Source organism: Mastigoproctus giganteus, chromosome 4, assembly GCF_048544385.1.
Source record: "Mastigoproctus giganteus isolate SK-2022 chromosome 4, ASM4854438v1, whole genome shotgun sequence".
Taxonomy (NCBI): domain Eukaryota; kingdom Metazoa; phylum Arthropoda; class Arachnida; order Uropygi; family Thelyphonidae; genus Mastigoproctus; species Mastigoproctus giganteus.
The window spans coordinates 191,953,670-191,977,606 of record NC_143578.1 but is presented as its reverse complement, the minus strand read 5'-3'; the positions used below and the strand labels follow the sequence as shown (position 1 = coordinate 191,977,606).

Sequence of the window (23,937 nt, the reverse complement as noted above, 5' to 3'; positions counted from 1 at the left end):
GAAATTGCACTAACTTGTCCGTTTAGTGAATCTTTCTGTATGTTGAGGCTTTAGTCCAAAAATCTTCTTAGTTCTTTACCAGATATTCTTTGATTTGGTAAAGAAACTTTACCAAATAAAAGAATATCAGATGTAGTTCTCTTTTCATTTTTATTTTATATATATCGCTACCTTCATTTAAAAAACATTTTCTATATTATTTGTTATTTTATAAATTATCTTGTTTCCTTGTAGGGCAAAATCAGGGAAACTCAGTGATATCCTGACAATTTGAGATGAAATTTATTTTTCATCCACATTTCATCTCCCATATAATATAAATTAATGATAGAAATATTTTATCATTGCATTAAAAAAATGTTCACCATATAAAAAAGGATACATTATTTTTCCTCCCTCATCTATAATTTCATGAACTAGTAGAGTTCCAACTTCATCAACACAGGCCAAAAGAACTCTAGTATTAGTATGAGCAAATGACAAGTCCTTAACTTCACCTTTTAAGCCTTTGATTAGAGCTCTTTCTCCATTTGTAGGATTCATCACTCGTACCATTGCCACTGATGAACCTGGTGCTAAGTCAAGATTATTATGTTGTACTCTTTACTGAATTCAATGGACACTGAACATATAGAAATATTACAACAGCATTTGTGATACTGACAACACAAGGTAGATAGTCTATCATCATAAATACTGTTGCAGAAAAAGTGACAGGTAGAAACAAGAATTATTCAAAAATTCCTGCCAAAACTTGATATAACATATATTTAAGAAGAGCACACTATGTGATAAAAAAATTAGTTTACTAAAATGCTGCTGGTAAAAAAAAAAAAAAAAAAAATTCAATGTTTGCTATCCAGAGCATCCAAATACTTAATGATTAACCATGATTCTGGATTTACCTATGGCATGATGTCATCAAGCCAAAATATGGAAACATCTTGATTATTAAATAATAAATATTTCAATCAACAGACACTTGTAAGACTGTCATTCGATCTTTTTATCATATTCATCAGTTAATATGACAAAAGGATCCAATAATATGACAAAATTAATATGTTAAAAGGATCCAATAAAAGATATTTGAACATTTTCTGACGTAGCTTGGTAATAATGTGATTATTAAAGTTCCACTAAATTTAAAAGAACTGTTCAATGGTCTCCTTAACATGAGTAATAACCATGGCAAATAAAGATTAGATCTGAAATACTGATGAAGAGATTACAGTAGCACCGATTACTGCCTCTACGGCAGGGGTGGCCAACTTAATTTGTGATGCAATCTACTTTTTTTCTTCAAAATGTGCCGTGATCTACCATCTCAAGAATTTCATTGCACATGGTTAAAAAAGTTAATCAACATGTATTAAAAAATGTAGTCTTTAAATTTAAATAAAATTCAGAATTCTTATTTTAAATTCATACATATTTAAAATTTTAATTTATGTAAAGTTTGTGTCTTCGTGTCATCTGCCAAGCTTTCAAAATCGGGGATATATCTGATAAGGCCATAAAGAATCTTCTGTATGCAAGTCCGTAAGTCTATCAGATTAGAGCGATTCTTCATATTTTTATTTTTTTTTTTTCAAATACGAAAAGGCCGATTCACATAGATATGTGGAACCAAAACAGGAATTTAAAAGTGCACTGCATTTTTTTTTTACATTTGGGTACTTTTCTCGGCAAACATATTTCCAAAAGTCTTTTTCTGATAACCTGGCTTTTAGGAAGATATCGTTTCGCAATGTAATAATTTCATTTTCAAGTAACATTTTCTCCATGTTAAAAATCTCGGTGATTTTTTCTTCAATTTGTTTCGTATCTAAGTTGACATTAAATGGATAAGAAATACATTGAATGATGTCTTCGATTGTTTCCAAGTCATCCACAACTTCCTCAATTTCAGAAACATATTTCTCACTATTAAACTCAAAAACAGGATATTTCTGCAAATGAAGTTGCATTTTTGCAAAAGGATAGAATTTGTTTTCTTTGAGATCCTTAGCCATTGCCAAAAATTGATATATATATATATATGCAGAAATATTACCAATCATGCCACCCACATTTTTATTTTTTCCTTGTAATTCCAAATTCAGATCACTTAATTTACTGGTAAAATATGCCAAAAAAGCCAGACCACACAACCACTCTGTATCTTGTAGCTGCTGATAATCATCTTCCCTTTGATCAACAATTTTTTTTTAAAATTTCATTCAGCAAATTTTGAAATCTCTGTAGAAACTTACTCCGACTCAGCCACCTCACATCTGTGTGTAATATCAGATCTGGTTATTTTTCATCGAGTTGCATTTTGAAAAGTCTCCTTTGAAGAGATTGTCCTCTGAGGGAATTCACGATTTTGAAAGCTATGCCCATAACACTTAGTATTTAATCTCTTGCTGGCTAACACTTGTGGTGGATGATACAGTGGTAACTCAAAAAAGCTGGGAATTCACCATCCTTTTGGCACAATGCGATGGCTTGTCATTGCTTTGGCTCCATCTGTTATTGATACGAGCTTAAATAGTGGTAATTTAATTTTTTCAATAAAATGTTTGAATACATTAAATATATCAAGACCTCTAGTTCTTTATTTTAATGAAACCATACCCAGCAGTTCTTCTCTAGTGGCAGAATCATCGAAAAACATACCAAAAAAACAAACAATTGAGCTGTATCACTGAAAGAAAAGGACACAATTAGCAATATCAGCACGCAATTGTTCACTCACATTTTTACTCATTTTTTCGATTCTTCGCATCACAGTATTTCGAGAGCACTTTTAATTTCATTTTTGATCTTAAAATTTTCAAAAAGAGAATTATTATTTCTAAAAATGTGTCTTTGATGAATTGACCATCAGAAAATGATTTGCATTTTTTTGCAAGAAGATGACTCACTTTAAATGATGTTACAGTTAGTGCTTTAGATTGTAAATTAGGTGTCATGAAGAAATTTTGTTGTGCGAATAATCTGGATTTAAGTTCTAATTTATTTTTCCTAAGGTCACCATTTGGTGGAAAATCCAATTGGTATTTACCATGGGGTGCGTTGAAGTGCCTTTCTAAATTTCCTTTTTTTGGGTATAGCCACGGAAGCATTGCAAATCAAACAGAAACATTTTTCTTTCACCATTACAAAAAAGTATTCTAGTTCCCACTCTTGATGAAAATGATACATTTTACTCTTTTTCGTAGTATTCATTTTAAATCAAGGGATATTAAATTAATGTATAAGTACTGTCCAGTTATTAATATTAAGTAAGCAAAATAAGAATTCGACACATACACTATGCTCTTCACAACATAACTGCGTGAATTTTCACTAGACCACAGAGTAGTACTCTGTGCACTAGATAAGCCTAGCTGCTGCGCGGCGACAAGAGTAGTCAAGTAGCTCAACAGATTTATAATAAGTGCTGCTGTGCGTTTTACTTGTTTTTCCCTCACCCACAATTGAAAAATGTATTATTCTTTTTCACATAATAAAGACTATAACAAAAAACCTTATATTCACTAAAAATGGCCACTACTGTGCAGGAAGCAACATACATAATTTCAAATTTCACATACTTTCAAGGATGCCAAATTTGAAATAAACCTAAAAATGCTAATGAATATCTATAATGTTCTTTAAATTTTGTAATAATATTTACAAACATATGGAGAAATATACCAATGAGCCAAAACATTATAACCAGCGAGTCGTTATGCAAATCGAAGCAACTGCAGGTGAACTACAGCACGTGCATGGGTCGGGACACTATAAAAAAAACACCCGATACTGAGCTCCGTTAATCAGTGTTACTCTTGTTCTACAGATGGGAAAAGCAGTGGACTTAAGCGAGTTTGAGAAAGGCCAAATTGTAATGGCCAGACAACTGGGTCAGAGCATATCCAAACGGCATAGCTGGTGGGATGCTCACTGTCAGCCGTGGTTAGTACCTACAGAAAGTGGTCTGAGGAGGGCAAACCCAAGAACTGCCGGCGAGGTGTTGGACAACCATGGCTCACCGATGTTCGAGGTAAGAGAAGGCTCTCCTGGATGGTATGTGGCAACAGAAGGGTGACTGTGGCGGAATTTGCTGGTAATTGGAATGCTGGTGACGGGAGTAATGTGTTACAACACACAGTACATCGAACCCTGGTGAAAATGGGACTGCATAGCCGCAGGCCGCTCCAAGTGCCCATGCTAACCAGGGTTCACTGGTGACAGTGCCTACAATGGGCACGCGAGCATTGAAACTGGACCTTGAGTGATTTGAAGGTTATCTGGTCCGATGAATCACGTTTCCTGTTGCACCATGTGGACGGCCGGGTACGTCTGGGTCATTTACCTGGAGAAGTGATGGCACCCAGATGGACCATGGGACAAAAACAAGCCGGTGTCATGCTTCAGGCAATGTTCTGCTGGGATACCCTGGGTCCAATCATCCATGTGCCAGGCACTCTGACGTCTACCACTTACCTAAACATCACTGCTGACCAGGTACACCCTTTCACAGCAATGGTCTTTCAGCAGGATAATGCGCCATGCCACACCGCCCAGATTGTTTCAGACTGGTTCGCGGAACATGAAGAAGACTTCCGGGTATTGCCCTGTCCTCCAAATTCCCCAGACATCAATCCCGTTGAGCATCTGTGGTTTGTGTTGGAACAGCAACTCTGACCTGTGGCGTCTCAACCACAGTCCTTACAGGAGTTAAAGGATCTGCTGGTTACGTGTTGGTACCAGATACCCCAAGACACATTTAGAAATTTTGTAGCGTCCATGCCTCACCGGGAACAATCTGTTTTGGATGCATGTGGAGGGCAAACATCATATTAGGTAGGTGGTCATAATGTTTTGGCTCATCGGTGCAGATGTGAATGTGCAAAGTCTAAAATGTTGCACACTTAACAGTAAAATGGTTTTTTTCTTTTTTTTTGTAATTTGCAAAAGAATTATATTTTTTTTTTTTTTTTTTTTTTTTTTTTTTTTTAATAAAATAGGTTTTAAGGTACACAGCATGTTTTAGAAAAGATTTTCTTTTTAACTTAAAGAAGAAGCTACATACAACACACATTAAAATCCATTCAGAAAAGATGAAAAACTGAAATCAAGCAAATTTAAAAAATATTTTCCAAAAATTAAAAAGAAAATGGTCACCTGTCAGGTGTCCTACTACCATCTTTGGCACCACAAATGAGGCACCAACACTGCCAGGTTTGATGGTTTATTGTGAATGATATTGTTGACTGAGATGAATCTCACCCTCCTGTTCTTTGGCAGAGGAAGCAAAGCATTCAATGAAAAAGGCCCCTTTGAATAGTCTACTGTAACAAGGGCTATCAGCTGAAAGAACTGTCACTCGTGGAGAACCTGGCCATTGGTATTAGGGAGAAATTCCCCTTCCCAGGTTAGGCCTTTCAAATGAAAGGCAATTTTCAGAACATATTCATTAAGTGAAAGGTTTCCACTTTCATTTTTTTTTATGAGAACCCCAAACACGAGAGGTATTAGAACCTATAGTACTTAGTACCGTGCTTGGGTTGGAGGTTGAGAAGACAAAAGAAGATATTTGTTGATATTGGACTTGAACTTCTGTAGATTGTAATTTTCAGGAAATACGTATGAAGGAAGGTTGTTCCAGAAAACGGCAGTTGAATGAATAAATGAGGAAGATGAAAAGTTAGTTCTGTGGGTTTGAAGTTGGACAGTAAATGGATGTTGGCTGGTGGCGGCACGTGTTCGGACTGTTTTGAAAGAGAGAGCAGGAATTATAGAAGCCAATTCAGAAGAACAGTGCCCATGGAAGTATCTGTAGAAGAGGCATGCAGCAGAAACAGTGCGTCTATGAGAAAGCGAGTGGAGAGACTCTGTTAGAGATGAATCATTAATTAACCTAACTGCCCTCTTCTGAATGGAATCAAGAAGCCTGAGAGAGGTTTTGGGGGCACCACCCCAGATGTGGGAACAATATTCCATGGCAGGGCGGATTTGCGATTTATACAGAGTGAGCAGCTGTTTGGAAGAAAAGTAACGCCGAGAGCGAAAGAGAAAACCAAGTTTTTTAGATGCAGAGGAAGCAATATTTGTATTGCTTCCTCTGCATCCAAGAGAGATTAGAAGTCAGGGTAATCCCCAAAAGAGATATATCATTTTGCCTAGAAATCGGAGTGTCACTAAAGATAAGCATAGGAGCAGAAGAATCCTTTTTGCGAGATATAAGACAAGATTGAGTTTTAGAAGGGTTGAAATCAACTAAGTTGTCTTTGCCCCACTGGAGAATTACCTGAAGATTGGCAATTAAGGAATTGGCAGCAGATTTTCGAGAACTTGAAGCTGATTGAGCTGGACAAGGTTTCTCAAAATGGAAAGTTGAATGCAATGTGCTATCATCGGCAAAACTATGGATAGGATTTCCAGTCAATGGAAGAAGGTCATTGATATTCAAGAGGAAAAGAGTGGGGGAAAGAACTGAACCTTGGGGGACACCGGCATTAGTGGAGAAGTTAGAAGACAGAGAGCCATCCACCATCACCCTCAGTGAGCAATCAGAGAGAAAACTGGATAACCAATTACTAAAAACAGTTGGCAAACCATAAGATGGAAGCTTGTTTAGAAGACCTTTATGCCAAACACGATCAAAAGCCTTTGAGATGTCAAGAGCAACTACTTGTGTTTCACCGAACCTTTCCATTGAATTAGTCCATAAATGGGTAACATAAGCCAGAATATCACCAGTGGATTGACACTGACGGAATCCATACTGGCGATCGTTGATCAGACGGAAGGTTTCTAGGTAGTTTAAGAGTTGGCGGTTAATTGATTTCTCCATTACTTTAGAAAGAGTAGAAGTAATTGCAATGGGACGATAATTGGATGGGAGGGATTTGTCACCCTTTTTAGGAACTGGCTGGATATGAGCAAATTTCCAAGCAGAAGGAAAAACACCTTTGGAATAAGAAAGTGAAAAAAGGTGGCAAAGAATAGGAGTAAGTTCAGGAGCACAGGTTTTGAGAACAAGTGGAAAAATACCATCAGGACCTGGAGCTTTCTTAGAATCAAGATTCATCAAAATCCTTCTGATATCCTTTTGACGGAAGACCACAGGAGGCATTGAATGGAGCGTGTTGGGAATGGTGGGAGGTCTTTTACCAAGATCATTAATACATGAGTTGGAAGAAAAATGGGATGCTAGCAGGTCAGCTTTATCCTTGGCTGAAGTGACAACAGAACCATCTGGTTTGGACAGAGGTGGGAGCAGAGATGGGCAAAAGTTGCGGCCAATAGCTTTGGCGAGAGACCAGAATGCTCGGCTACCATTAGGGCAAGAAGGAAGTTTTCTACTCTTAGCCTGTTCAAACTGTAGTTTGGACTGATTAATAACTGCTTTACAATTGTTGCGAGCTTTGGTGTAGGCAGAAAATGAAACTGAAGAATTAGAAACAAGCCAATTACGATATGCAACATTCTTCTCTTGGACAGCCTTAGCACATTTATTGGAAAACCAAGGTTTAGATAAAGGACGAGATTTTAAAGTGGAGTGTGGGATAAAGGATTCCATTCCTGCAAGAATAATTTCACTGACACAATCTGAGCAAACATTGACATCAGAAGTTTTGAAACAGTAATCAGACAAAGGAAAAGAAGAAAAGAAGTCTCGCAGGTCATCCCATTTTGCATTCTTGTAATGCCAAACAATACGAGGTTGGGAATAGCCATGAGATAAAGATTCCATTGGAGAAGAGACAATCACCAAGTTGTGATCTGAAGTGCCTAAAGGACCTCTCACTTCAACCTTGTACTTAGAAGGGTTGTTTGTGAGAAAAAGATCAAGCGTATTGGCTGTATGATTAGGATTGTCCGGTATTCTTTTAGGTAAATGAACAATCTGTGCTAGGTCATTAGTAATTGCAAAAGCCTCAGCATCTCGACCTGCTGGGTCGGTATGACTAGAAAACGGAAGCCAGCTGGAGTTGTGAACATTAAAATCACCAAGGAAAATTACCTCACTGTTAGGAAAGCTGGACTGGAGAAAGTCAAGTTGCAAAGAGAGGAAGTCAAAGAGCTCCAAGTGATTAGTGGGTTGGGAGAACGGTAGAGACAACAGATGAATTTTACACAATGAGGTAGAGAGATTTTAAGCCAGAGAAGATCAAAGAGAGGAGATTCCAAATTGCCAAGTCTCTGACAGGGAATATCAGAACGGACATATGCACAAGTACCACCTTTCAGGCGAAAGGAATCATACAGCAAATAATTTGGACATCTGAGATGAGCAGTAGTTGAATCAACTGATAACTGAGATTCTGTCAGAAAAAGTACATGGGGTTTGGAAGACTGCAAGTGGAAATGGACATCGTTGAGATTGGAATTGAGACCACGTATATTTGTGAAATGAATTAGGAAGTCTTTGGGAGGTTTAGATCTTTTCGCAGATAAGCTTGCTCTATTATTTTGACAATTCATGGTGTATTCAATAGTAAGAAAAAGTGGGTGGGACATGCTGTATGAAATAATGAAATTTTTGGATATGGCGTACATGTGGTAAGAATATACCCAGATCCTTGACATAACGTGGCCTCGACAATGCTCCACGCATACACACTACTCGGACTCCCTCCAGTCACTATCTGGCAGAGTAGAGGTAGCAAGATTATACACTAGCTGATCTGGAAGCCTCCTAGAGAGTTACCAATAGGTTTGGTCCGGTGTACTATCTAGCGGCCGGCCTGCGAACACCGTTTTAGAGCTGTACCCTCGAAATGTAAGGAATATTGGATCTCGCCACGACATTCATCATAACCTCAAAAATCATCAATCATACTGCATGATGGAAGAGATAGGGAAGGGTTGGCCGGAACTTAGCTCTAGAGACTAAACATGGGTTCCTCCACTTCAAGCCTCCAATAAGCAAAGTGGTGGTATTTCACCAGTTGATGAGAGTCATCTACCACCTAGTACTGCCTGGTAACATAAAGGGGCGGCATTCCTCCATGTGGTGTGGGCGCCACACCTCGACCCCTGCTTACGTTGGTTCACACCTGGGTGGTCACCCACCATGTACTTGTGCATGAAGGTTATACCCAGGATTACTAACCGTCCCACCATCGTGAAGGTGCAAGCAGAGGATTTGGCTGTCACAGACCATCCGGACTTCGCCAAAATTGGGTCCACTGTGACGAATGTCTGTGACGACCTCAAGGACCAATTGAATGAATATGAAAAATTATGCAAGTGAACCTAAAGTCGTTAAACAATTAACTGGAACAGTTATTTTATAAAAATCTAAAATTATTGAAGTTAATGCTCAGAATGGAGGTGGCTTCAATAATACATGTCATTTTGCCACATTCTGGAAAACCTCTGAACATGAAGCTAGCTAGATTAATTTTTGAAAACTCCTCAACAGTTACTGATTTCAGCATGTCTTGAAGGCTTACATAAATTTAATTCATCATTCAGATAACCCCAACAGAAAAAAATCATAAAATGCACTTGGTAACATTCCATGTGATGGCCAGTCCACTTTGCAGGAAATTTTTCATCCAGTCACAACACAGCAAGAAAACAATGGGGGGAGACAAATTCCTGCATGTAATTAATCCTTTTTTTGAAACTGTGGATAGATTAAATGAGGGGGCCCACATTCTGTTACTGTACCATTAGATATCAACAGCTTTGACTATTCCTCCAACTAAATTTTCTGGAAAAAAAAAAGCGATCTACCAACTGACTGCAGCAAAATAAAACTAGCAGGTTTATTTTAATTGCAATTTACTTTGGACTTTAATTTGTTTACTGCCATAAAATTTATTTATAAACCTACCTCTAATTGCATATGCTAAATAAATTCCAGATTGATGAGTGCTGACTATTCTTCCATTATAGTATTTATATTCCCAGCCATAATCCACCACATTACGCACTTTTACCTAAATCAATAGTATCAAATATAAGAAAAAATTACTCAAATTTATCTCTTTTACAAAAGTGTATGCAAATCTTGAAACTAGATAAAAAGAATAAGAGACAAAAATTTATTACAACTGTTAAAAAATAATAAAAAAAAATTCAAAAGTTCATTTCAATAAAAACTACAGCCACATTCAGGAGGGGCATTTAGGAATGTCAATAAGTCCTCAGCATACTTGGAAAAGTGGTCTATTGATCATTGTCTTTGTTCCAAAATGACATGTGAGCTACCACTTTTTCAATGCAAAGAGTGAACCAAGATGAAATGGGGCAAGCTGAATTTACAAATTTTGCTAACAAGAAAATGGCAGAAAACAATTTTAAAAAATTTAGTTTTTGTTAATATTAATTTTGTAGATGTTAGTGAGGTCCCATTGGCTGCCAGGTGCACAGTTACATAAAGACATTCTTGATTATGTAGAATTTTAAAGTAGTGGAAAGTCAATTACATTAATTTTATAAAAATTCTGAAATGCATTTTATCTGATAATGAAAATAAAAAATAAATAAACACTGTCATGTAGCAACAACATGCCTTTGCTGAGCATTTAGTGTTGCTTTTCCATAATAGCCATATGTAATTGCTTCAGTTAGTTGCTGTAGTAATATGCATTGATTGTGGTACCCTTCTATGGATAATCTGGAGAATAATGGCCATCTCATCCCAGAAAACTAAGATGCTTTCCCTTACAGATGGTTGCACTCCGGCCTTCTCGAGTGTTGGTGATGATGGATGTTTCCATTGTTTTGAAAGCGGTTTTATTTCTGGGTTAAAGTAATGTATCCATGATTCATCGGTCACCAATTGAGAAAAAAGCAGGTTAGGATCACTGTCCTGCATGGCAATCAATTTGGCAGAACATGCCTGCTTTTTTCTTTGGGAAGTCATGGAATCCATTACGCTGAGACCTTATTCATATTCAAATCATTATGAATTATGCTCTCCACTGACCCATAGCTTATCCCAGTCTCAGCAGAATCTCTATTTAATTGTGGTCACTGAAGATCAGCTGTTTATTTTCTCCACGAATTCAACAGTGTGAGATGAGGATGGTCACCCACTTCTTTCCTCATCATGGACAGGTCAGGGAGGACTTTTTGGTACCCCTCTTGTAGTGACAGATGTAGAGAATATTATTTATTTTGCCCTCCATTGCCATTTCTAACATCCTTTTTTGGCAGACTGTCATCCTCCATTTTCTTTACATGCTCAAACCATCTCAGTGTGTTCCTCTCAATCTTGTCTTGTAATTGTTCTTCCCCCACTTTCTCTCTAATGGCCATGTTTCTTATTTTTATCTCTCACAGTCTTTCCACAAACCCCTCAGAACTTCATTCCCACTGCTTGAATTCTACTGATATCCTCTCACATTACCCACAATTCTGATCCAGAGTTTATTGTTGGTACATAATACAATACAATCTATAGAGTTCCATCTTGTACTTCTCAGGTATTTCCTTTCTCAAAACTAGATCTTTCACAGTTATAAAACATTCTACCTTGATCTGCTCTTCTACTTATTTCCTTATCAAATCTTCCGCCTTTCCCTACTATAACCCCTAAATACCTGAAACTGTCTGCAACCACCCCTCCAACCATTTCTTCTTCTAACCTTCAATAAAGATTTTAATCCCCTCTTCTTCCTTCCTTCCTTATCAGTCTCAACGTGTTACTTCTCTCATCAGTAAATTTTAAATTATATCTCTTTACTTCCTAGACCCAGCATTCTACCTGTACTTCCTCTTTTCCATCTCCATAAAGCAACAAATAATCAGCAAACACAATCACTTTCATTTTTACCATAATCCCTTTCTTCATTGCATACGCGATATCATGCATTACAAGTAGTAGTAGTAGTAGTAGTAGTAGTGGCATGTGATGCAAGAAAGAAAGTGTATGAGTTTATGCAGCATCAGCCAAAAAAAAAAAAAAAAACACACACACCATTCCCTCCAAATGCCTGTCCAGTTCCTCCTTAAATTTATTCAACCTATCAACTTCCACAACGACAGATGGAAGTTTGTTCCAGCAGTTAACCACCCGCTGGCTAAAGGCAAATTTCCGCACATCAATTCTACATTTGTCTTTTCTTAATTTGAATTTATGCCCCCTTAGGTTCGTAATCTGAACAAATTATCTAGAAGGATCCCATCAGAATTCAGCATGCTCAACCCATTCAAGGCCTTATACACCTCAATCAGATCAACGCACAGGTGCCTAGTCTCCAGCCACTGCAATTTGCAGAACTTAAGCCTCTCTTGGTAAGAGGATCCCTCCATTCCTCTCACCAATCTTGTTGCCCTTCTCTGTACACGATCAAGTAAATCGACATCCTTCCTAAAATGAGGCCTCCAGACCTGTACGCAGTACTCAAGGCATGGGCTGACCATTGCCTTATACAGAGGGACAATCACCTCCTTTTCCCTGCTAGCAAAATTCCTATATATCATTGACAAAACCCCATGACCTGCCCTGGCACCCTGTCTGCATTGCTCAGAAAACTTCATATCTGACTGCACAATTACTCCCAGGTCTTTTTCGTTTTCTACCGCCTTAAGTGTAGTACCACACAGTTGGCACGTTTCTCTGGGGTTACTTCTACCCATATGCAGTGCTTTGCATTTGTCAAGGTCAAACTTCAGTTGCCACTTCTTAGCCCATCTGTCCAAATTATCTAGATCCTGTTGCAGTAGCACACTGCCATTACTGTCATTAACAACCCTGCCAACCTTTGTATCATCTGCAAACTTCGACATTAAGCCTGATATACCTTCATCAATATAATTGATAAATATACAAACCAACAGTGGACCCAACACCGAACACTGCGGGACTCCACTAATAACATTAGTCCACGAAGCGCAGCACCCATTGATTACCACCCTCTGTCTTCTCCCACTTAACCATCCTTTTATCCATTATAGCAACTTACCCTTAATACCATTCTGCTCCAATTTGTACAATCCATGCACAACAGTGTCAAAAGCTTCTCTAAAATCCAAATATATGATATCAAAATTTTTTGCATCCAGTTCCTTTGTAACCACATCATAATAACCAATCAAATTTGTCAGACAAGATTTTCACTTAAAAAAACCATGCTGTGTCTGAATTATTGCTGCAGTCTTGTCTAGATGATCCTGCAATGCATCTTTAACCATTGACTCCATTATTTTACCAGGAACAGAAGTTAAATTAACTGGTCTGTAATTGCTCGTGTCACCCTTCTATACCCCTTTGTGAATTGGGGATACGTTTGCACATCTCCAGTCCGTGGTAACCTCCCCTGAGTCTAAGGATGCTCTCATAATTATGGCTAAGGGTTTGCTCAGTTGCTTTCCCACCTCCTTTAATATAACTGGATAGATCCCATCCACCCCAGGTGCTTTTCTCATATTTAACTTCAACAATTTCTCCTCCACTTTGCTCTCAGTTATTACAAAATCATTAAGTACCCTGCTACAATTTGATAACCTTCTGCCATTTTCAAACTTTAATAATTCCTCATGTGTGAATGTAGATGCAAAATACTCGTTCAGTTTGTTTGCTATCTGAGCAGGATCATCAACAGTCGAACCATCGATATCAAGTGGAACGATCAGATTCATCACCTTCCTTTTAGAGTTTATAAAAGTAAGGAAATCCTTGCTGTTTTTCTTGGCATCTTTTGCCAAGGATTTCTCATAATCTGCCTTCGCCTGCCTAACCTCCTTTGTGACCTCAATACAGACTAGCTTATATCTGCCATAGGCTTCTAGAGTCGCTTGATAATTTATATGCATCCCATGCATTTTTCTTCTCTGTTACGAGTCTCATTAGTTCACTTGATAACTATTTAGGCCTAAACCTTGAACAATATTTCTTAATAGGTATGAAACTTTTAGTAGCATTTACGATTAATTCCTTGAATGCTTCACACTTAGAATTTACTGTTGGTAGCATCATCAGTTGATCCCACTGTACAGAATTTAAAAACTGTCTGAGACCACTGTACTGACCTTTACGGAAGCAAAAACCCTTTCCTTTACCCCTGATGGTAATTAAATCTTTAAGTAAATTCCACATCAGTACAGTGTGATCGCTGTCACCTAGTGGTTGCTTTAACTGCAAATTCTTAATAGACAAATGATCACTGCTGATAACCAGATCAAGGGTATTACTCTCTCTCTCTCTGGTTGCCTCTCGAACATGCTGCTGCACAAAACAATCATCCAATAAATCCACAAAAGTCTGACTAGTGTGTGAGTGACCAACCCACAAGTTCCAGTCAATATCTGGAAAGTTAAAATCCCCCATTATAAGACATTCTGATTTACTAGCCCACTATTTCTCTGTACAATTGTTCATTGTACTCATTCGAGTCATTAGGCCTGTAACACACCCCTACTCTTATTTTTGCTTTCGCAGTGCTTATGTCACACCAAACTGACTCAACAGTGCACTGTTCATCTATATCAACTGGGTGCACTTCTTTTGATTTTATGTTTTTCTTAATTAACAGCATAACACCTCCTCCCTTCCTATCCTGCCTATTTTTTCTGTACACATTGTACTCCCCAAATTCCAGTTCTGCATTCCTTATATCTGGGTGACACCACGTCTCTGCTATGCCAACAATATCCGCCTTTGATGTCTTGACAAACACTTCAAATTCATCAAATTTATTTACTATACTTCTAGCATTGGTATACATGTAAACATACATGCACCTATTCCTAGTTACCCTAACACATACCATATACCCACCTATTTCACGATGACTGCCATCCATCCCTGAAACCCCCTACACCCCTCGCTCCAGGTCGCTACTTATTCTAATAGAAGTTGTGCAAGAATCATCTTCACCTCTGCCTGTGGCTACTGTTAAATTATTATACCTTGTATCCCCCCCCCCAAGCTAGCAGTTTTCCGACTCACCTAACACTGCCTCGATAGCATCATATTCTTGCACCCTTTCTATTTAAGTGTATCCCATTCCTGTAGAAGCAGTCTCTCCTGTTTACAAGTACAGACCAGGCTGAAAAAAATTCTACCCCTTGAGCCTTGCACAATCTTTCCAGGGCCAAATTGATCGACAAGGCTCTCATAATATACTCCCTCCTATCGTGTCTGGGCAGAATTGCAGACACTTTCAAATTCAACCCTAATTCACGGCTTCTGTCAACAGTGACCTGTACTTGTTAAGTAATTCTGTAGGTCTCCTACTCTTAATATCATTAGTGCCAACGTATACAACTATATCACCTTTTGTGCCCTTAAAAGATGATATCCACTCTACAACGTCATTAACCTTTGCCCCTGGCAGACATACCCTGGTCCTGTTCCACTATCCTTTTTACAAAGCATGTTCCCCATTTCCCTGACAATAGTCTCACCAACAACTACTAGTTCCTGTGGGACCAGTGCATTCTGCCTTGGGGGTTGCCGCTGTGTCGCACGATGACCAAGTGTAAGCTCTGGTGTTGATGTGGGCAGCTGAGAGCCTGATGGGCCCCTCAATTTAGATCCTTCGAGGGCATCCACCCTGTCCTTCAAGCTCTCATATAGGCCCACAACAGCGCTGAGTTGTCGCCTGATTTCCTTACACTCCTTACATCGCGCACACACAAAGACATCCGCCATGGCAATATCATGTTCTGTTCCAGAGAGTCAGCAAACATTTCACAAGTTGTACATTTTTTAGGCTGTGACGCATTGGAGAATTGCCCCCCCCCTCAATTCTTCCCTGAGTCACAGCACTCCTACATCTTTGTGCCCGTTGCTTTGCTGCCCTAGTCTGGGGCATGATATTTTAAATTAATAAGATCAATAAATTTAATTAATTAAATGTCAATACTACGCTATCTAATAGAAACAGTGATGCGTATTACGCTATATAATTATACGTTACAGCTACCTAGTTAACACAATTAAAAATTTGAATTCCCTACCACTCTATACAAAAACAATGGCTGCAAGATTCGAACGAAATAACGGTTTTACGTATATTAAGTAGTAATCTACAAAAACTTTATCTAAATTAAAAATAAAAATAACCAGCGTATATAAGAACTATAAGAATACGTATAAAGTAAAATATAAAATAACAATTAGGTAAATAAAAAGGCAAACACTTATCGCTTTTTCGGAGCCTGTAATTCACAGCTGTAATTTTTAAAGAGTCAACGCCCTCTCTATATATGACTAATAAAGGTGAAGGTATCCTTTCATGCTTTGATTCATTATTAATTTTAAGCAGTGTTTCCCAACCATTTTTCCCCCACAGTTCCCTATACTTCTGTTTACTTACCCCCCCCCCCTCTCTCTCTCTCTCTCTCTCTCTCTCTCTCTCTCTCTCTCTCTCTCTCTCTCTCTCTCCTTTTTTGCATATTATGTTGATCTTTTTTTTTTTTTTTTTTTTTTTTTGATTTGGTAGTTGTTGGCGCATCGGCTTCTGTGGCCATATTGCACCTCCCAAGGTTTTTGCAGTACTTTGATCCAAGCCCGAGGCGGGAATCGAACCCGCGACCTTTGGGTTGCCGGGCAGGTACTTTACCCACTCGGCTAGCCCGGTCGGCAGCATATTATGTTAATCACTAGAGCTTAAATACTGTTAGTTTCTCATTAAATTGTTTAGCAATGGCTTATAGTTGCACACTCACCTCAAAATCTGTATTAAAAAAGTGAACTCATAGAAGGTGAAAAGTAAAAAGGGTTGAAATTAACTATTTAAAAACATGCCCTGAGGAAAAAAAGAAGTTAGTTAGTTAGTTAGTTATTTTGATTTTTAGGAGCATTAGCAACTAAGGCCATATTGCTCTGGGAATATGCGGTGGTCATTCCCTGATCTTTTCCGCATCCTAAGGAGGCACCTGAAAAAAGAAGTGCACAACTTTTTTCTCAGGTTGTCATCTAAAAAAGAATCAGAATTGCATATCAAGAATCAAGCGTATTAAAAACCAAGAGTTCCAAACATAAGGCTTTCAACATCATCACCACCACCAGTCGGTTTTCATGGAAAGAGAAGACAGTAGCTAACTTTATGGTGACTTTCAATCCCAGAATGCACTGTTGTATCACCTGTGGGAAACAACACATGTTAAGTGCCATATTGGTAAAAGGTTTGTCAGTAATTTTGCATTTAAAACTTTGTAAGATTTGTTCCGTCGAAACCATTCAATGACTAAAGCGTCATATTGAATTAATTTATAAGATAACACACTCTGGTATTTGCTGTTTTGGATGATCCATATTTAGCAGTTGTGCTACCTATACAGCACGTGTTGCAGCTTTGTTGGCATTTAATAGGATATATTATATTATATGTGTCCTGATATATCTTTTGAAGAATGTTTATTGTGCAAAGAGAAGACTAGCATAATATCGGTCCCTGAAAATATGTTGCTGAGTAATTCAGCGAACTGATTGTGATATGGAAGTGTGACGTTGGTGTACTTATTTGTACCTATTGTTCATTTTATTAATGGGAAGGTTATTTATTTACTTCTTACTACAGATATAGTATCTTGTATTAGTTGTGTTGGGTATTTTCTTTTTGGGAAGGTTTTAGTTAAATATTGTAATTCTGGTACTACATCTTGTGAATGACTGTATTTTATAGCATTGTAAATCTGGTTGTATAAAACTGATTTTATTTTATAATGTAAGGAGGATGTGAATAAAAATGTAAAAATTTCCCTGTGTGTGTTTTCTTCCTATATATATGTGTGTCTTAAGTTTATGTTCAGATTTGTAAATGGCAAGGTTAAGAAAATTAATACTATGGTTTTATTCCAGTTCTAAAGTATATTTGAGTCTCCTATGTACAGAATTGAATTTGCGTAGGTTATCAATGATGATTTTATTTGTAACTAACAATGTGTCATCGTGTGCCAGAAGGAAACGGGTTAAAAATTTGGTCCTTGACGGGAACTAAATAAAATTCTGAGTGGGGCTGACACCTCTAGTCCCATGGGGAGTCCATAAACTTGTCTGTACATGTTTCCAAACCAAAAAATGTTGTGCTTTAATGAGAACAGTGGTTAACTCTAAAATACTATTAAAATTGAGAGAAGTACAGTTTTTCAATGTGGGGTCAACTGATAATAACTCTCAGCAGTGTTCTCCCCAGAAAGTTTTGCCAGCCGGGTGGCATTATGAAGTAGCCGGGTAGGGAAGTGTAATACTTCGCAATATTATAAAATTTTCTGTTATTTATAAATGTGACTTAAGTGATCCAGAGCAAAATTAATTGCATAATTTAACATTATATGCTCCTGTTGCATTGACCTCGATCATATAGCATGTTTGAATTAATATTGATCGAGATAAGTGAGCAGTACCACACGAATCGCTTAAATTTTAGCTGAACAATCAGTTAAATTCACCGGGCGGTGCACCCATTCGACAGGTCCTGGGGAGAACACTGCTTAGTTTTCTCAATGTCCAAATTTCTGTACATTGTAAGATACTAGAATATCATTATCGGATATATTAATGGTATTAATTAATTTGAAGACCTGATTAGTGTTATGCACTCTGAATTTTGAAAATTTCATTAAAGGTGAAATAGTTTTTACTAGGAACAACGATAAATTAGCAAATGCAGATTTCTTCTACAAAATTATTGGGCATAGAAGGTGACCTTTTTTATGCAACTTAACAGTCCTGAAAATGTATAGCATAATGTTATTTCTTATCCATAAGTGTTGAATAGTGCGTAACTCAATTTATTTCCTTGTTAGCTCTAAATCTGCTAAGGCAAGATTATCAGTTATATAATCTTGCCTTAGCAGATTATCTATCTGATTTTTCAAACTGACCATTGTATATTTGCTGTCAATGCTGTGCGTATCCCTGTCCAAAAGTATTTCTCAATTTTTTTCTCCATGTACATGGATCTGTCTAAGATTACTGTGGTGTCGCCCTTATCAGCTTTTTGATAAGGGTGACCACATATTCAGGACACAAATAGGAAAGAAAGGTATCAACATTCTGCAAGTAAGGTGCCACAAACAAGATGCAAAAGTAAAGATAAGGTTGTTTGAGGAAGTAATGGAGGGGTATTTGAAGGAAGAAAATGAGATTACTACGAGTGATTTTAAGGCACAAGTTGGTATAGACAAAAGAGGGTATGAAAAAGTATTGGGCAAGTTTGGAAAAGGGAAATGGAATGAAGAGGGTAAAAGATTGTTGGACCTGTGCATGTGGGATGATGCAGAGGTACAACTTTTTTATATACACAATAAATTATTAAATCATTTAGCATTATGGTTGCAGCACTCACCTCAAAATCTATAATACAAAAGTGAACTCATAGAAGGTGAAAAGTAAAAAGGGTTGAAATTAACTATTTAAAACCGTGCCCTGAGGAAGAAAGAAGTGCACAACTTTTTCTCACCTTGTCTGTAAAAGAAGAATCAGAAATGTTTATCCCATCTTGATCCCAACCATCCTGTCGTTCATCTGGGTTACCACTGCAACTGTCTCTCTCCCTCCATTCCAGACTAACCATTTACCTACCTACTGACTCCATTTTTACCTCTTTCTTCATTTCCCAACAAGCAAAGCTTATAACACTTTCCAGAGCCTTTTGTCCTTGGCCCCTCCATTTCACTTCACTTAATCCTAACAACCTCTAGTTTGGTCTCCACCATTACATCTATTAAATCTTCCCTCCTTCCCATTTAAAACTATATTATGTTCCCAGTTTCAATTTCTTTTTCCACCGACCTAGCAAGCCAACAATGGATATTAAGTACTTTCAAAACAAAGGGAAACAAGAAAAACTGTATGGAATTCAGCAGATTGACATTGGCAAATAAAGAGCTCTAATTAGCCAACTATTTTCATCATCACAAGAGCACCCTTGCAATCTCCCTTACTCGTAGGTATTGCCATCCCCCACGAAGTGGATGTCTGGATGGGGCTTTAGAGAGTATTACTGCATCATTAAAAAAAATGTAATGATAAGCAATGAGTTTGTTTTAATGTTGCATGAAAGACATATGTGAGGAAAACCATATCACCAAATAGATAAATGAGATAATTACATAAGTTGTTACTCACCCATGTCAGTTAGTCCCCTTGCTAGCAAAGTGCCAGGAATATTCCATTTCTGTAGTAAGAGGAGTCACATCATAGTGCTATATTTAAACTCACAGTCTAACTGTATGCATGTGATTACACACAAGTGATCAGCATTATAAAAATATACAAATGGATGTAATGGGATATATTTGTATATTTTTATAATGCTGGTCACAGCCAATAAATCTATACATAGCGAAGTTAAGAAAATTTTCAACCTTATTGAACATTTTTCATAAAGTATTAAATGATAAACTGAGTATACCAATCATGCAAGCAAAAAAGCATGCTAGTGTGGTAATAGGATTTTCAAAATGATTGCAAAAAGGATTAAGTCAAGCAAAATGTATATGTTCAATTTTCTTATTGTCCAAGAAACTTAAAAATGCTTAAGCAAGTTATTCTCTGGACCAACACAATCATGATGTCATAAGGCAAACAATTCAGGATTTGTAAATTTAAGATATAAAAAAAAATATCACACACAAGGTGTGAAAATATAGTTTCCAAAATGTGCTATTGTGATCATGTTCAATGAGCCCGAAAATAGACTGAAGTAGTATGTTGTAGTTCAAACTTCCTGCAACAGATGGTGGTGCAGAGATTGTCCAGCAGACTGACAGTATGCAAGTAACAACCAGCTTCATTATTAGCATTAACATTCTGTGTCACAATTTTGCAATGGAGCAACAAACAAATATAAAATTTTGCTTTAAACTGGAAAAATCTGCTAGAGAAACACACAAAATGTGAAAAACTGTTTAGGTGATGAAACATTACATCATACCAGTGTGTTTGAAGTGGTTCAAAGACAGATGTGAGGATGTTTGCAATGACCAAAGAAGTGGTCATCCATCAACCTCTTAAAATGAGGACTTAAGTACAAGAAACTGCAACTACAGATCTTCATTTGATCCTCAGAACAATGGCTGATGATTTGGATATGAATAAGGAGTCAATTCATCAAATTCTGAAAGAAAAGTTAAGGAAATAAAAGGTCTGCAAAATCTGTGCCACACAGTCTCACAGATGAACCAAAGCACTGAAGAGTGTCATCACGCAATCCTGATATTCTCGAATGTATTTTCACTGGAAATGAGTGTCAGGTGTTTCAGTACAAACCACAGACAAAGTGTCAGAGAATGCAGTAGACTTCAAAATAATCACCAAAGCACAAAAAGATTTGTTTACAGAATTTGAAGATCAAGGTGATGCTGTTCATTTTTTCAATAAACAGGGTGTGATTCACAAGGAATTTGTACCTGAAGGGGGCAGAGTCAATGCTGTGTTCTACATACACGTGCTTCAAAGATTATTGAAGAAAATTTCTCAGGTGAGGCTGCAATTTCAAGAGAAATGCAACTGGTTCTTGTTGCATGACAATGCTCCTATCCATTCTGTACTTGTGAAGACATTTCTGAAGAAACATGGCACTATACTCAACCTACTCTTCCAATCTAGTACCAGCAGACTTCTTCCTCTTTTCCAAGGTGAAAAAAATCTCTTTACCTCAAAGGAAAGAGATTTCAGAATGTTGAAAACAAAGAAAAACTTGACTGCATTTAATCAGGTGGTGATCACTTTTTGAGCTCCTTCACTTTAAGTTCTTTTTATTGCACCAGTCAGGGAACTTCACTGCCGTACCTCATACACCTAAATTAAACCAAGTATTAACCTAGAAAGCAAATTTATGTTGGCAAAGAAAAATTCTTCATGAGATGCAATTTTGTTAGAATAAATTTCCACACAGACGTTTTAATGGAAAAAACATGATTTTGTTCTTAAGAGAATAAAGTATTTACAGAAAATAAAACAAATAAGAAATAAAAAGAATCTTGTTGTTTACACTGACATTTCAAAGAGAAAGAACATTCATTTAAAGCTAATGATGAGTTTGCAGACTGAAATTCGCAGCCAATTTCCTATGCTCATTGGCAATTCACACACTAAGTATAAAAAATTAACTTTGACTAGAATGCCGTTTCATTTTTCATAGTATGTACAAACTGCATGTTTATCAATATGTATATTTATTGATATGCCAATTATCATCATTATTATTAGTAGTAGTAGTAGCAAATGATGCAAGGAAGTAGGAATTGCAGACAATTAAGATTTTACAAGCTTAGATAATGGTGTGCATTCTAAGATCAGCATCACTAAACACTTAATTAATCCTGAAAGTACAGTGGTACCTTGGTTCGCGAGCATAATTCGTTCCGGAAATGTGCTCGTAATCCAAAGCACTCTTATATCAAAGCGAATTTCCCCATAAGAAATAATGGAAACCCAGATGATTTGTTCCAAAACTCAAAAATGTAATGCACAAGTGTAATGCACAAGCAGTAACCTCCTGCCACAAGCGATAATCGTGAACTAACTACATTCTGACACACAACTGCCAAGTGGATAGGGGAGGTAAGCGTCACTTACAGGCTGCAGTTCAAGAGGGTGCCGAAATATTTTTCGATATTTTTCCTAATTAATTAACGCTTATCAGTATTCAGCATTTATAAAGGCAAATTTTATTTTGCTTACTGGCTGCACATAGGAATGCATGCTACTGTTCTGACGTTGCTGTATAATAAAATGAAAGCCAGTCGTCTGCTGCCAGGCGTAAGAAAAGAGAAATCTCGGGATTTATCTGACTAATGAAAATCAGTCAGATAAAGGCCCAAGAAAATATGTTTCAATCGTAAATTTGGAGGTATTGTTTGCTTCAGGTATTACTGTATCCCGAGATATTTCGTGTAGTTCGAAATAACTTTTAAAACTAAAAACAATATATCTTGGGGTAATCCATGAAGGAGTTAAATCACATTTCAAAATTTGTTTTAAAATATTGCATTTTCACATTCGTAACAAGGCCAATCAAATGAGCAGATATTGTGTGATCATTACACAGGTAGCAAACCAAAAGGGGACAAAATTAATGTTCATAATAAAAAAAATTTTGGCAATAACAGAGCACATTTTTAAATTTACACACACACAAACACATATAACCTAGGAATGTTCCTAGTTCAGTAATATAGAATTGTGGTTTTATCCTTAAAATTTATATGTTGAAAGTATTGTGTTTTAAACCTTAACCATGACTGCATCAAAGCCAATATCCCAAGAGAAAATTCAAGAGAGCATTTTTTAGCATTAGCATTAGCAGGGGCATACGATGCAAGAAAGCAAGCTTATTCAGCATCAGCCAAAAAAAAAAAAAAAAAAAACACCACTCCCATTTCACTCCTTCGTTGGATCCAAATACCTGTCCAGTCGGCCTTAAATTTATTTAGGCTATCAACTTAGCATTAGCATTAGTAGAGGCATTTGATGCAAGAAAGCAAGCTTATGCAGCATCAGCCAAAAAAAAAAAGTAACATAAATAAATAAAAATAACCACTTCCACTTCACCCCTCTGTTCGTTCGAAATACCTGTCCAGCTGAGCCTTAAAGTTATTTAGGCTATCAACTTCCACGACAAGGGATGGAAGTCTGTTCCACCAACCAACCACCCGCTGGCTAAAGGCAAATTTCCGCACATCTATCCTACATCTGTCTTTCCTCAATTTGAATTTATGCCCTCTCAGGTGATTATTCTGAGCAAGAGGAAGAATCCCATCAGCATTGAGCATGCTCAAACCATTCAAGGCTTTGCACACCTCTATCAGATCACCTCGCTGGTGCCTAGTTTCCAGACACTGTAATTCGCAAAACTTAAGCCTTTCTTCGTAAGAGCACCCCTTTGTCCCATTCACCAATCTAGTTGCCCTTCTCTGTACTCATTCCAGCAGCTCTACATCCTTCTTGAAATGAGGCCTCCAGGCCTGTATACAGTACTCTAGGTGTGGCCTGACCATTGCCTTATACAAGGGAATAATCACCTCCTTATCCCTGCTAGAAAA

The 23,937-nt window shown here is 37.4% G+C and overlaps 1 protein-coding gene across 1 annotated transcript in view; it reads right to left on the bottom strand.

Annotated features, from left to right (window-relative positions):
- Ge-1 (Enhancer of mRNA-decapping protein 4 homolog Ge-1) overlaps positions 1-23,937 on the bottom strand; it is a 527,075-nt gene that overhangs the window by 448,525 nt on the left and 54,613 nt on the right. Inside the window, exons 4-5 of the mRNA XM_090372439.1 lie at positions 9,824-9,929; positions 383-575 (exon numbers count right to left, since the gene is read on the bottom strand). Of these exons, the coding sequence (XP_090228565.1) occupies positions 383-575; positions 9,824-9,929 (299 nt within the window). The remainder of the gene's footprint in view (positions 1-382; positions 576-9,823; positions 9,930-23,937) is intronic.